Source organism: Peromyscus maniculatus, chromosome 8, assembly GCF_049852395.1.
Source record: "Peromyscus maniculatus bairdii isolate BWxNUB_F1_BW_parent chromosome 8, HU_Pman_BW_mat_3.1, whole genome shotgun sequence".
Classification (NCBI taxonomy): Eukaryota; Metazoa; Chordata; class Mammalia; order Rodentia; family Cricetidae; genus Peromyscus; species Peromyscus maniculatus.
Genome location: NC_134859.1, coordinates 57,266,329 through 57,281,361, shown reverse-complemented (window position 1 = coordinate 57,281,361; position 15,033 = coordinate 57,266,329). Strand labels below are relative to the sequence as shown.

The following is a 15,033-nucleotide window of genomic DNA, read 5'->3' as shown; positions in this document are numbered from 1 at the left end:
GGACAATTGTCACTGTAGAGGCTGCTCTGCTCTTTCTATTATTTCCATCTCTCCTCTATCAGTTCCAATCAAACACCCATTTCCTAGATCAAAAATGTCCAGCAGAGACAAGGATCCACTGGCCTCCTGCTCGGAGCAACAGGAGAAGGGAGACGTGGAGCAGGACCTGTGGGAGCTGTACAGCCAAGCATCATCTGGGGACTCTATCACCATGGAAGCAGCTCAGTCCAAGAAGGCGAGTGGCACAGAGGAGGCTCAGCATAAGGACCAAGAGGACTTGGACCTCATCCACAAAAGGAGGAAGTGGAAGCACTGGGAGCTGCAGCAGACCAAAGCCCAGGCAAAGAGGGACTTGATTCTAAGTAAGTACACCAAGGATCACAACCCATCACTACTGTGACCACTTCATCACCACTGAACCTCCTGCCTGGGTGTCCATGGGTGGGCTAACATCCTGTCAAAAGGATTCACAGGCCCAGGAGAGCCTGGAACCAGAAGGCATGCAGAAACCCCTAAGTGAACCTTAGAGCCCCACACCCTCTTCTATAGGAGTGCATTCTTGGGCTCTTGGGAAAGAGCACTGTGAAGCTGCAGTAGTGGGGAGAGGCTGGCATTCAAAATGGCTCTGAAAGGGGTGAGCACAAGGTTCAAACCAGCTACCAAAAGGAAAGCTAGGTGACACTTAAGTTACAAGCCCAGACTTTGGAGCTGGGCAGAGGCAGACTCCATTCTAGGCTTTACCACCCAGTGACTACTATACAGCCCTCAGCCTCCATGTCTCCATCTGCAAAATGGGAGGAGGATAAACATCTGTCTCCTTGGGCTGTGGAAGAAAAGTGATAATCCTTGTTGAATATTAAATAGTCTAACATTCAACAAAAGTTCAATAATTATAAGTACCAGCTCAAGTAATTGCTGCTGCTGTTGTTATTATAGTTTAAACCCTGTGAGAAAAAGGCTCAGAGCTACACATAAGGGATGTGAGGCTCAGAGAGAAGACTAGAGACTCCCACAGAGGACTAATGTAGAACTAGGACAGAGGTGTGAATTCCTCCCAGAGCAGGACCTTTTCTCATCAGCATCTGAGAGCATTGTTCTTCCCATGTGACAGTGATGAAGGTTTTCAGGGTAAGGAGGAAGGAACCCAGACTTGCTCCCCTGGCTCCTACCTCTGTATTTCTGATAACCACACAACTGTTTTCCTTCCCAGAGCCCATTATTCCTCATTTCAGGCTCCAGGGCAGGGGCAATTAACATGAAGTCCCTTAGCAAAGCAGCTCACCAGAATCACTGTGCTCAGGCCATGAATCTCAGAGAAAATCAGATGAGAATAAAGAAACTTGTTAAATGGGAACATGATCAGTCTTATGCAGAGATAAAGAAAAGAAAAGTGGGAGCTGTGAACGGGACTTAAAGTCTGCATAGATGGTGGTTCTTCACAAATGAGCCTTCACCTATATAGGGACCAGAAATAAGAGAACTGAATGGAAGGGCAGAAGAGCCATCATGGGGTGCTGAGATCCACAGTCTAGAAATAATCACTCTGGGCTATGTAATGCTAAAATTGCATTTAACACAAGAAGAAATTAAAATCCATGGGAATCAGCAGTGAGAGCCTAACACAACTGGCATCAGAGTTCACCTGAAAAGATGACTGAGCTCTGAAATTCCAGAGGTTATATATGTCCTAAAGCACAAAGAAGTTCTCTTCTCCTGAGATGGACACCAAGAAGAGGACAGGCTCTTAAATCAATTGTAGCCAGTTTCTCCAATTGACTTCCCTTATTTTATTCTCATTTACAGAGGGCACACACCCTTGCTTCTTCCTCTTCTCAAACATCAAAGCAGTCATATCTTTCCAGTGCACAAGGACTAGAGAGAGAGGTTAATTTGTCCAAGCTCACAGCACAAAGAGACAGAGTCAGGGCTGGAATCTAGAACAATGGGATCAGAGAAATGACTTCCTCCTTCATCCTTCTGCTACTCTGTGAAAATCCTGCTCACATCTAACCCTTGTTTTTCCCTTCACAGTCCATTCTTTCCACCCCACATTAAGCCTCAGAAACAAAGGCTATAGAGTCAAAAGCCATTGCCCTGGTTGTCACCTTGGCATCATTTAATATGTGACATGGAAAAATCCCTTCAACAATATGTGTCTCAGTTTCATTATCTGAGCATTCACAATGCTTACCCATTGCTTAGCTAACCCCACAATATATACATGTCAATAATCTTCAAGCTGCACACAAGAAGACCCCTGCCCATGGGGACTTATTACCCCACACTGTTCCAAGCTTCAAAGTTGTTCCATTTAAAACAAAACACACCATCCTCTACTTCCATGCTCAAGTCCCTCTGTTTATCAAAACTGTGTCCTACAGATTCCTATAATCCCTACCATGCCACTTAGTGACCAAAAGTTATTATATGAAATGTGTGCCTCAGACTCTGAGGACTTTGTCCAAATCTCTCTGATTGATGAACACTGCTGTTCCCACCTAGATGTTTTAGCTTGAAGACTAAGAAAAGACATATGGCTTCAAAACTAAGATCATTAACCTGCTGCAGACATATCCTATAATCCCAGAACCTGTGAGATTAAGGGAATAGGAGCCTGATCTCCAGGCAAACCTGAACTACACAGTGAGATCCTACCTGTCCTTGTGAAATAGTAGCTCAGGTATCCACATGAGGGATCTGCAGCTCAAAGAGGAATGGAGATTCACACAAAGGAATGGAGTAGGCCAGCATGAGTGTCATCCTCATGGTGCCAGAGCAGCTCCCTTTCGAGTCAGCAGCCCTAAAAGCATCATTCCCTTTGTGAGACTTTGGATAAAGTTATGAGATTAAGCAGGAAGACCTTACTCGTGCTCTGCTGGCTGCTACTGCCCCCTAGCTGGGAAGAAAACAACCACTGTCTCTTTCCATAGCCTTTCTTTGATCTCTTGGCTCCACAAGCAAACCCACACTGGATAGAGCTACCCCATGAGATTCTGTACAAACACTGAGCCCAGGCCAAGAAATTTGTAGGAGACACCCTCTTTCAGGTAAGTGACTTGTTTAATGAGAACATTAAGATTATATATTCAGAAAAAAAGGTAAGCTAACCTGGTAGCTGTGGTTTTGACTTTAAGTCCATTTAATGGTGTTTCTAAACATCTACCTGAAGTGGGACCTGGGAAAGATAACTTAGGTGGAAGATCCTAGAGGCCATGGTGAAGTGCTAAGGGACACACATTAGAAATGGTTCCTAAGGGCTTTACAGCGCTGACGTTGCATTTGGCCGATGAGAAGCAGAACCATGGTGGTCAACAGTGAGCCTGGTCTAAGTGGCACGCAGAGCTCAGTTCAGAATCTTAGTTGGCCCTAAAGACCTCAGGGGACATGCATGTCCTGAAATGCAAAGAAGGTCTTTCCTCCTGACAGGGACACCAAGGAGACGGTAGGGTTGTCTCTCAGCTTCAGCCAGTGTCTTCTACAGACCTCCCTTATTCCATTCTCACCTTCCCAGAACACACCCTTGAGTCTTCTTCTTCATAAGCATTTAAGATGTCACACCTCTTCAGTACACAGGGTCCAGACAGAGAGGTTTATTTGTTCAAAATCACAGCACATACAGATATCCTCAGGCCTGGAATCTAGAACAATGGGAGCCTTATTCAAGATTGACTCCTGCCTCATCCTTCTGCTGCTCTGTGAAAGTCCTGCCCACACCTAACCCTTGTCTCTCCCTTCAAGTCTATTCTTTCCATTCCACATTAATACTCAGAAACCAAGGCTACAGAGTCAAAAGCCATTGCCCCTGATTGTCACCTTTCTTTATATAATGTCTGACATGGGAAAAGCCCTTCAACAGTCTTGGTCTCAGTTTCATTATCAGAGCATTCACCATGATTACCCTTTGCTAAGCTGCCACACACAGCATATTCACATCCCACATCTTCAGGCTGTACCCAAGAAGACCCTTGTACCCAGGGCATGGGTAAGTCTCTACTGAGAACACTGTCGTAGAGATTCGACTGCTCATGTCTCTAAAGCCCAGGAGACTTTTCCTCTTAGGCTCCCCCCAGCATCCGTGCCTTTCTTTTCTTTTTCAACACTGTTCCCAGCTTCCCTGATGTTCCATTTAAAGGGTTCCACTCTACCCTGAGCTTCCATGCTCAAGTTTCACTCACTATCAACATGGTGATTTAAAGATGCACATTGCTTCCCAAAGGAGGCCACTTAGTGACTGTCAGATATGACTTGAAACCTGGACCTCAGCACCCCTAGAAATTTATCAAAATCTGTCTGCCTAATGGGTAATATCTATCCATATAAGTTTCAGATTGGAAACTAAGAAAAATCATATGGCTTCAAAAATAAGATTAGTAGCTTGTTGTATACAGAATCCTATAATATCACAACCTGCAAAATTACGGCTGCCAGAGTCTGAGCTAGAGGCCAGGCTAAGCTACTCTATGAGATACTACCTATTTCTGTGGGATAGAAATACAGAGAACCACATGACGAGTCTCGGGCCTAGAGAGGAATGGAGACTCACACGTACTAGAGTAGACCAACATAAGTATATGAACTTCATGGTCCCAGAGCAGGACCATTTCCATGCAGCATCTGCAAGAGCATCATTCTCTGTATGACACTCTGGAGAAGCGAATCAGGGGAGGCACACTGGACCCCAGCCTTGCTCCCCATGTTCCTATCACTACCTATCTGATAATGACACCACCACTGTCTCTTCCCATAGACAGTTTTTCATCATTTCCTGGCTCAAGAAGCACACCCTGTGTGCATTCACCTACCGAAGAAGGATATATAGTACAACCAAGACCAGGAGCTGCACATCACATACCAACTCTGAATATGAGACCATGTGGGCTTTCAGGTAAGGAGGTCATTAAATGAGAAAATGAGGAGTCTGGATTCAGAAGACAGATAAGCTGAGCTGTGAACTGTAGGTAAGATGTCAAGTCCATATAGATGGTGGTTCTTCACAGGTGAGCCTACCCCTATGTGGGGTCCTGGGACAGGCAACTTAAGTGGAAGTGCAGAGGGACCATGGTAGAGTGCTAAGAGTCACAGGCTAGGAATGATCCCTCTGAGCTCTGTAGTGCTGAAGTTACATTTGACACAAGGGGAAACTGAAATCCGTGGGTGTCAGCAGTGAGCCTCTCTCACACAACTTGCCCCTAGACTTCTGCTCAAAATATGACTGTGCTCTGAATCTCTGGGGTCATTATATGTCCTGAATCTCAACGAAGGTCTGTGATCTTGAACTAGACCCCAAGGAGACGGCAGGTCTTGTCTCACCTTCTGCCACTGTCTTCAACTGAGTCCTTTGTATCTAGTTACCCACGCCACACCCTTGCCTCTTCCTCTTCTCCAATATTGAAGTAGCCACCTTTCTCCAGCTCACAAGGTCTAGAGAGAGAGACTAACTTGACCTCGCTCACAACACATAGAGACAGGCACAGGGCTGGAATCTAGAACAATGGGAGCCTGAGAAGTAACTTGTTCCCCCTTCAATTGGCAGATACTCTGTGAAAGTCCTGCCTAGAGATAACCCTTGTATCCCCCTTCAAAGTTCATTCTTCCTTCTTATCCGACATTACACCTTGAAAACTTAGGCTACAGATCCCATGCCATTACCTCTGTTTGTCTCTTTGGCATCATTTAAAGTGTGACATGAAAATCCATTCCACAATCTGTGCTTTATTTTCATTATCTGAGAATTCACGCTGCTCACCACTTGCTCTGCTGCTACCTCTATAACATACAGAGATCCCAAATCTTCAAGCTGCACACAAGAAGGCACTTGCACACAGGGCTTAGGCATGACTCCACTGCGACGATGCAGCTGAGGTCATGGAGTTCATGTCTGTTTCCCCACAAAGGTTCCTCTTAGGCTCACATCAGTATCCTGTCTCTCCTCTGTAACCTTGCCCTTCTCCCAGCTTCTAAATTGTTCCATTTGAAACAATACCACTCCATCCACTACTTCCATGCTCAAGTCCCTCTGTCTATCAAAACTGTGTCCTACAGATGCCTACCCTCCCTACAATGGCACTTAGTGACAAATCTTTTATGAAATGTATGCCTCAGTCTACAAGGACTTAGTCTGAATCTCTCTGACTGATGATGGACACTGCTGTTCCCACCTAGATGTTTTAGACTGTAGACTAAGAAAAGACATATGGCTTCAAAATTAAGCTCATCAACCTGCTGTAGACATATCGTATAATCCCAGAATCTGTGAGATTAAGGGAGAAGGAGCCTGAGCTCCAGGTCAACCTGAACTACACAATGAGATCCTACCTGTTCATGTGTGATAATAACTCATGGACCCACATGAGGGATTTGCAGCTCAAAGAGGAATGGAGACTCAGACAAAGGTTTAGAATAAACCAGCATGAGGATGTGAACCTCATACTGCCAGAGCAGCTCCCTTTCCAGTCAGCACCTGTTTGAGTATCATTCTCTCCATGAGGCTCTTGATAAGGCTCTGAGGTTAAGCAGGCAGACCTCACCCTTGCTCTGCTGGCTGCTACTGCCTCCTCTCTAACAAGGACACCACTAATGTCTCTTTCCATAGCCTCTTCTTCATCATCTATTGACTCTACAAGCACACCCAATGCAGATACAGCCACTCCCCAACACTCTGCAAAACTACTGAACCCAGGCCAAGAAATTTATAGGAGACTCCTTGTTTCAGGTAAGTGATTTGTTTAAGGGGGACATTAAGATTCTACATTCAGGAAAAAATGGTAAGCCGACCTGGTAGCTGTGGGATTGAATTTAAGTCCACATAATGGAGTTTCTTCACAGATGAGCATCTACCTGAAGTGGGAGCTGTGACAGGTAACTTAGGTGGAAGGTCCTAGAAGCTGTGGTGGAATGCTATGGGTCACACATTAGAAATTATCCCTCAGGGCTGTACAGCAATAAAGCTGCATTTGGCAGATGAGAAGCAGAACCATGATGGTCAACAGTTAGCCTAGCCTAAGTGGCACTCAGAGCTCAGCTCAGAATCTTACTGGGCCCTAAAGACCTCAGGGGTCATGCAGATCCTGAAATGCAAAAAGGTCTCTCTCCTCTGGACAGGGACACCAAGGAGAGTGTGGGGTCACCCATTATCTTCTGCAGCCACTTTCTTCTGCAGACCTCCCTTATTCCATTCTCACCTTCCCAGAACACATCCTTGCCTCTTCTTCTTCTCAAGCACTTAAGTCACCACATCTTTCCAGCGCACAGGGTCCAGACAGATAGGTTTACGTGTTAAGAATCAGAGTACAAGGAGATATGCTCAGGACTGGAATCTAGAACAATGGGAGCCTTATTAGAGATGTATTCCTGCCTCATCCTTCCGCTGCTCTGTGAAAGTCCTGCCCACACCTAACCCTTGTCTCTCCCTTCAAAGTCTCTTCTTTCCATCCCATATTAAGCCTCAGAAACCAAGGCTACAGAGTCAAAACCATTGCCCCTGGTTGTTACCTTGGCATCATTTGATGTGTGTCATGGAAAATGCCCTTTAGCAATCTGTGTCTCAGCTTGATTATCTGAGCAATCAAAATGCTTACTCTTTGCTCAGCTGCCACCACAGTGTATACATATCCCACAACTTCAGGTTGCACCCAAGAAGACCCTTGCACCCGGGGCTTGAGTAAGTCTCCACTGAGGACACTGTGTTAGAGATTAGACTGCTCATGTCTCTACAGCCCAGGAGACTTTTCTTCTTAGGCTCCCACCAGTATCCTTGCCTTTCTTTTCTTTTTCAACACTGTTCCCAGCTTCCCTGATGTTCCATTTAAACGGTTCCGCTCTACCCCAAACTTCCATGCTCAAGCTTGGACCTCAGCACCCCTGGAAGTTTGTCAGAATCTCTCTGCCTAATAGGCAATATCTATCCATATAAGTTTCAGATTGGAAACTAAGAAAAATCATATGGCTTCAAAAATAAGATTAGTAGCTTGTTGTATACAAAATCCTATAATTCCAGAACCTGCAAAATTAGGGCAGGAGGAGCCTGAGCTAGAGGCCAGGCAAAACTGTACTGTGAGATCCAACCTATCCCTGTGGGATAGAAATACAGAGACCCACATGAGGAGTCTCAAGCTCAGAGAGGAATGGAGACTCACACAAGTACTAGAGTAGACCAGCATAGGTATGTGAATTTCATGGTTCCAGAGCAGGACCATTCCCCCTGTAGCACTTGCAAGAGCATCATTCTCTCCATGAGACTGTAGAGAAGCATGTGAGGGGAGGCACACTGGACCCAAGCCTTGCTCCCCATGTTCCTATCACTACATACCTGATAATGACACCACCACTGTCTCTTCCCATAGACAGTTTTTCATCATTTCCTGGCTCAAGAAGCACACCCTGTGTGTATTTACCTATCAAAGAAGGATATATAGTACAACCAAGACGAAGAACTGCACATCACATACAAACTCTGGATATGAGACCATGTGGGATTTCAGGTAAGGAGGTCATTAAATGAGAAAATGAGGAGTCTGCATTCAGAAGACAGATAAGCTGAGCTGTGAACTGTAGGTAAGATGTCAAGTCCATGTAGATGGTGGTTCTTCACAGGTGAGCCTAACCCTGTGTGGGGTCCTGGGACAGGCAACTTAAGTGGAAGTGCAGAGGGACCATGGTAGAGTGCTAAGAGTCACAGGCTAGAAATGATCCCTCTGAGCTCTGTAGTGCTGAAGTTGCATTTGACACAAGGGGAAACTGAAATCCATGGGTGTCAGCAGTGAGCCTCTCTCTCACAACTTGCCCCCAGACTTCTGCTCAAAATATGACTGAGCTCTGAATCTCTGGGGTCATATATGTATTGCATCTCAACGAAGGTCTGTGATCTTGAACTAGACCCCACGGAGAGGGCAGGTCTTGCCTTACCTTTCGCCACTGTCTTCAACTGACTCCTTGCCTCTTCCTTGTCTCTAATATTGAAGTAGCCACCTTTCTCTAGCTCACAAGTTCTAGAGAGACAGAGACTAACTTGTCCTAGCTCACAACTCATAGATCAGGCACAAGGCTGGAGTCTAGAACAATGGGAACCTGAGAAGTGACTTCTTCCCCCTTCATTTTGCAGATACTGTGAAATTTCTGCTAGAGATAACCCCTCTTTCTCCCTTCAGAATTCATTCTTCTTTCCACCCCACATTAAGCCTTGAAAATTAGTCTAAAGAACCCATGCCATTAACTCTGTTTGTCTCTTTGGCATCATTTAAAGTGTGACATGAAAATCCATTCCACACTCTGTGCTTCTTTTTCATTATCTGAGAATTCAAGCTGCTCACCTCTTGCTCTGCTGCTACCTCTATAACATATGGAGATCCCAAATCTTCAAGCTGCACACAAGAAAGCCCTTGCACACAGGTCTCAGGCATGACTCCACTGATGATGTTGTAGCTGAGATTTATGGAGTTCATGTCTGTATCCCCACAAAGGTTCCTCTTAGGCTCAATTCAGTATCCTGTTTCTCCTTTCTTTTTCTAAATATTTCCACTTTCCATATTGTTCCATTGAAACAATTTCACTCCATTCTTAACTTGCATTCTTAAGATTCATTGAATATTAAAGTGTGTTTCAAAGAGTCTCACTTCTTTTCTAGAATGCCATTTTTATTACCTGAGCCTTCAGGATCCTCAACCTTTTTTTGCCTGCCACCCACAACTGGTCTATATCTCACATATCCTCCTGCTCACAACAAGACCCTTGTACACGGGGCTTGGGTAATACTCCACTGATGATATGGTTGCAGAGATTAGACTGTTCATGTCTCTATCAGCCACAAAGAAGTTTCCTCTTAGGCCTCTACCTCTTTTACTCATCTCTGCTCCCAGCTTCCAAGTTGGTCCATTTGAAGCAATACTACACCATCCTCTACTTCCATGCACAAATCTCATTGTCTATCAAAACTGTGTCCTACCGAAGCCTACCATCCCTAGGATGACACTTAGTGACCTAAAGTGTTTATATGAAATATGTGCCTCAATCTCTGAGGACTTTTTCCAAATCTCTCTGACTAATGGACACTACTGTTCCCACCTAGATGTTTTAGACTGAAGACTAACAAAACATCTGGCTTCAAAAATATGATCATTAAATAGCTGTGAACATATCCCTAAAATCTCAGAATCTGTGAGATTAAGGGAGAAGGAGCCTGAGCTCCAGGCCAACCTGAACTATACAGTGAGATCCTACCTGTTCCTGAGGGATAGTAACTCAGCGACCCACAAGAGGAATCTGAAGTTCAAAAAGGAATGAAGACTCATACAAAGAACTAGAGTAGGCCAGAATGAGTATGTGAACCTCATGGCTTCAGAGCAGCTTCCTTTCCAGTCAGCACCTGTTTGAGTATCATTCTCTCCATGAGGCTCTGGATAAGGCTCTGAGGTTAAGTAGGCAGACCTCACTCTGGCTGCTACTGCCTCCTCTCTGACAATGACACCACTACTGTCTCTTTTCATAGCCTTTTCTTCATCATCTCTTGGCTTCACAAGCACACCCACCCTGGATACAGCTATCCCCCAAGATTCTGTACAACTACTGAGCTCTGATCATGGAATTTTTAGGAAAAGACCTCACTCAAGTAAGTAACTTGTTTAATGGGAACATTCAGATTCTACCTTCAAAAACAAAGGTAAGCTGAGCTGGTACCTGTGGATGCAACTTTGAGTGCACAACATGTTGGTTCTGCACAGGTGAACCTCTGGCTGTAGTAGGACCTGGGATACCCAACTTAAATGGAAATATCTAGAAGCCATGGTTGAATGGTAAAGGTCACAGGCTTCAGATGATCTCACTGGACTCTGCAGTGGTGACATTCTTTTTGATGTAAGGGAACCTTGAATCTCTGGTAGTCAGCAGGAAGCCTATCCTAACTTGAATCTAGAGTTCATCTTAAAACATAAATTGTGATCTGAAATTCCATGGGTCATGCAAGTTCTGAAGCGCAAAGAAGGTCTCTTCTCTTGAGATGGACTCCAAGGAGTAGGTAGGCTCCTGCTTCAGCCAATGTCTTCTACTGACTTCCCTTATTCCATTCTCACTTACCCAGGCCAAACCCTTGCCTGTTCCTCTCCTCAAGCATTGAAGTAGCCATATCTCTCCAGTGCACAATGTGTACAGAGAGAGAGTTTAACTTGTTAAAGCTCACAGCACACAGAGACAGAGGCAGGGCTGCTCTAGAACAATGGGATCCTGAGAAATGATTTCCTCATCCATCATCCTTCTTCTAGTCTATAAATGTCCTGTCTAGAGCTAACAATCTCCCTTCAAAGTTCATTCTTTCCACCCCAAATTAAGCTGTTTGTTCATGTCAAACCTGGGATATATAGTGATATAAGAGTTATAATAACTTATAAGTTATTAACATTTTTGTATTAATTTCCTCTCTAGTTATTTGACAGAAGAAATTTGAAGAAGAAAATATTCGTTTTCTTCACAGATGAATTTTGTCCTTCAGGTCAGAAAATCTATAGCTATGAGAATTGAAATAGCTGATTACACTGTGTTTAGTTAGGAAACAGATAGCATTAAGGCTGGTTCTCTTCTGAGTTTTCCTTTTATTCTGTGTTGAAATCATTTCTGGAATGGTGTCATCTACAGTTAAGCTGGGCTGTTTTATATCAATTAACCTAATCTATCTTTTACAAATCTCTGGGACATTTCTGCTAGATACTTCTAGATCCTTGACATTGACAATATTAGGTATCACACCATCACATGATCTCACAGGATCATTCAAAGAATTCGAAGTATAAGTTTGTAACCATTCTGAAGCAGAGTGGTTTAGGGAACTAGCTGTTTCTTGTTTTCTCACTGTGAGAGCCCTACTCACTCATTTACCAAGCTTTTCCAGCCCCATTCCACAGACCATGAGTTTCCAGCTCAAGTGTCACTCAATCTTCCAACGTCATAGGGGCTTTCTTTGGCTGGAACCTCCTTCCAGCCCATAGCACAGCAATCTAGAAGCTCCTGGGACAAAGCAGCCTCCAGCTGAAAGTTTAAATTCACTGCTCAGGCGGCATGCTCTTCTTAAGGGTGAAGCAAAGACTCAGTCTTCTTGGAAGCAAATTGTCCATACAGCTCCCTGGACCTTGAGAACCCTAGAGAGCAGCCTAGAGATCCTGCTTCTGGAGTCTCACTTTTGGGCATGGCACTGCTCCCAGGAGGCCCTTGGAATTAAGGGCAATGTCTTCTCCAGCACAAGCATACAGCTGAATTCCTGTGAAGGGAACTGCCAGACAAGAGAATCTATTACCACAGGATCCCTCATCACTCACTTTCCCAAGTGGCCCAAGGGATCATCAGGGACTTGCTGAGCACTCCTCTTATCAGGTCCCGTGCCCAGGTCTTCCCTTGCATCTCACTTGCACTTAAATCTCACAGTCATGAGAGAGAGAGAGAGACAGAGACAGAGAGAGAGACAGAGACAGAGAGAGACAGAGAGAGAGACAGAGACAGACAGAGACAGAGACAGAGAGAGACAGAGAGAGACAGAGACTGCTATTGTCCCCACCTGGGGACAAGAAGAGCAAGGCTTAGAGAAGTGAAGTCTCATACTTTAAGAACTGAATTCAGCCTTTAATGTCACCTCTCTGTGGCATCAGAGCAACAAGGACAGTCACAGGTTCTAGGTGCCAAGGGCCTGACCTTGAGCAACACTGCTTTTCAGTGCTGGGAGTGCCACCTTTGAAATCTGAGCTAAACTAGAAGAAAAGCATTCCTTCTACTGCCAGATTACAGTATACTTGCAGAATCCAGGGCCTTAAAATATGGCCTAGGCTTAAAGTGCATCAATTGACTTAATCAGTCCCATCATTTCTCGTTCAAAATAGAAAGGGAGTAAGACAAATAGGAAGGACTTTAGGCATCTTATAGAAACATACAAATGTAATACCATCCATGGAATGCAGTAACCTTAAAAACAAAAATAGAAAGTGTGAAGCTATGAGGACTAAAGAGTTGCTGTAACTAAACAACTCTTTAGATTAGAGGATCCTGGCATGCAGAATGATGGGGAAATAAGTTCTTTATTAGCTATTATCAGCATCAGAGAAAAGACCAATTGAAGAGAAAGGTACTTTCCATTAATTCTAGGTTCCAACAGGGTATCCCACCTGAGAACTTGAATAACTTAATATCCAACAATAGCTTTATAGTAAATGTTCAATCTACATGGCATGCTTTGTGACATCTCAAGAGGAAAGGAGGGAAACTCTGAGTCAAGGTCATGATGGTTGATATTGTAGACTTGTGGGTCTCTGTCACACCTGTACAGCTCTGCTGACACAGTGACAAAGACAGAACAGACAGGGGAACGACAAATGGCCATGCTCTGCTCCAACTGTGCTCATGCTGTGTTTATGGACACTACTTTTTGTTTTATTTTGATGTTTTCCTGTGGTTACAATGCCATGCTATGGGCCATGAGCTAAATACACACACACACACACACACACACACACACACACACACACACACACACACATATACATCATCAAACTTTGGACCTTATTTTTCTCTTAGTGTCCTCCTTTTTGCCCCTCCCTCTCTTCCTGGCCTCTTCCTCTCTCTAGATAGCCTCCCTCCTTTTGGGACATATGTGTCTCTCTTTTCTTGTGTTCTCTCTCTCTTTTCAGATTTTCCTTTTTTCATGGTCAATCATATTGGAGAAATTATTTTGGCCACTCCACGTAGTTAAAAGGATATTTATTTAATGGCGTAACTCACAAATTAAGTAATGGGTAGGTCGCAGGGTCTGGGGAAGGTGTAACGCAGTCCAGCGGTGTTCTCTGGAGCTCTGCACAGTCAATCTGCACCGGTCAGCGTCCCAGCACCGAGAGAGCGCCCAGAGAGAGCGCTGGCCCATCCAGCTCTCGGGTCCCCAGGCACCTCCCCTCGCCCCGCCTCGTAGGTGTGACAGTTGCCAGAGTCTCAATGGGGGTTGGAACTTCCAGAACCAAGCTGGAATGGCTACCCACTACATCTCCCCCTTTTTGTCTAAATAAGAAGGTTCTACACTAATACAAGACTATATACAAAGGAGTGGTTATCAAATATTGTCCAGAAATAATGAGAGATAATGACCTAGATAAGGTGTAACTACAACCAATGCAAACAATATCAAGCAAGAAACACATACTAAAATCCAGAGAAGTATAGAGCATAGGTAAACAGCATGTTATAAAGATCATTCAAAGGTGTCCTATCCTAAAGAACCTGAATCTAATACTTAATATGTTCTATCTAAGATATTATATATACTAAGTTGTAACTATAACTGCTAGTCTTCAATCCCATCAAAGACCTGAGAAGGAACATAATGGTACCTGAGAAATGGTAGATGGATGCAAGCAACTTTCGGGAATCTTGCAAGAGTAGACCAAGACAGCTGGCAGCTTGGACAGTCACCTAATGTTTCTCAGCATTGTTGGTGAATTCAAATTGGCTACAGGCCTAGAGTATCTGACAGACCATTTTCAGAAGCAGGATTTCTGAAAGACCATCTTACCCTGTCTTGGCAGAGTACAGTGGTCGCTTTCCTTGTGTCCCGCTTGTCCAGAAAGGAGAGCATTGCATTTGTACTGTCAGCCATCAAGGCAAGGGCAGTTCTTTGCCCAGTAGGCCATTTTGTGCCAAGAAGACAAACTTCCAAATGGAAATGTCTTAGAAGCCCAACATTCTCTCGGGATCAATTGGTGCAGCCAGGAGCAATTGTGTCTCACGTCAACAGAATTCTAAGTTATTTAAATGCCATATTCTCCAGGTCTATGAAGTGTTTGAAGATTACCTGCCCATCTGACCTATGTATCTGTAAATCTGGATAACCTAACTAACGTAACTATAGAGATGACAGGCATAGGCGACTATAAATCTATAAATCTTATCTATCGAAATTACCTAAGGACTAAGGCTTCACGTAAATAAGGTAAACAGTCTATAAGCAAATGTATGGTGAAGAACGATGACTTCAAAATTGTGACAATACACAAGATATTTATAACAGAGGTAGGA

General features: G+C 44.2%; 1 protein-coding gene across 1 annotated transcript in view; it reads left to right on the top strand.

The window, feature by feature from the left end:
* The window catches only part of LOC102903863 (NACHT, LRR and PYD domains-containing protein 1b allele 4-like), an 84,972-nt gene that overhangs the window by 20,227 nt on the left and 49,712 nt on the right, over positions 1 to 15,033 (top strand). The window contains exons 2-4 of the mRNA XM_076542819.1: positions 88 to 362; positions 4,748 to 4,885; positions 10,484 to 10,603. Of these exons, the coding sequence (XP_076398934.1) occupies positions 88 to 362; positions 4,748 to 4,885; positions 10,484 to 10,603 (533 nt within the window). The remainder of the gene's footprint in view (positions 1 to 87; positions 363 to 4,747; positions 4,886 to 10,483; positions 10,604 to 15,033) is intronic.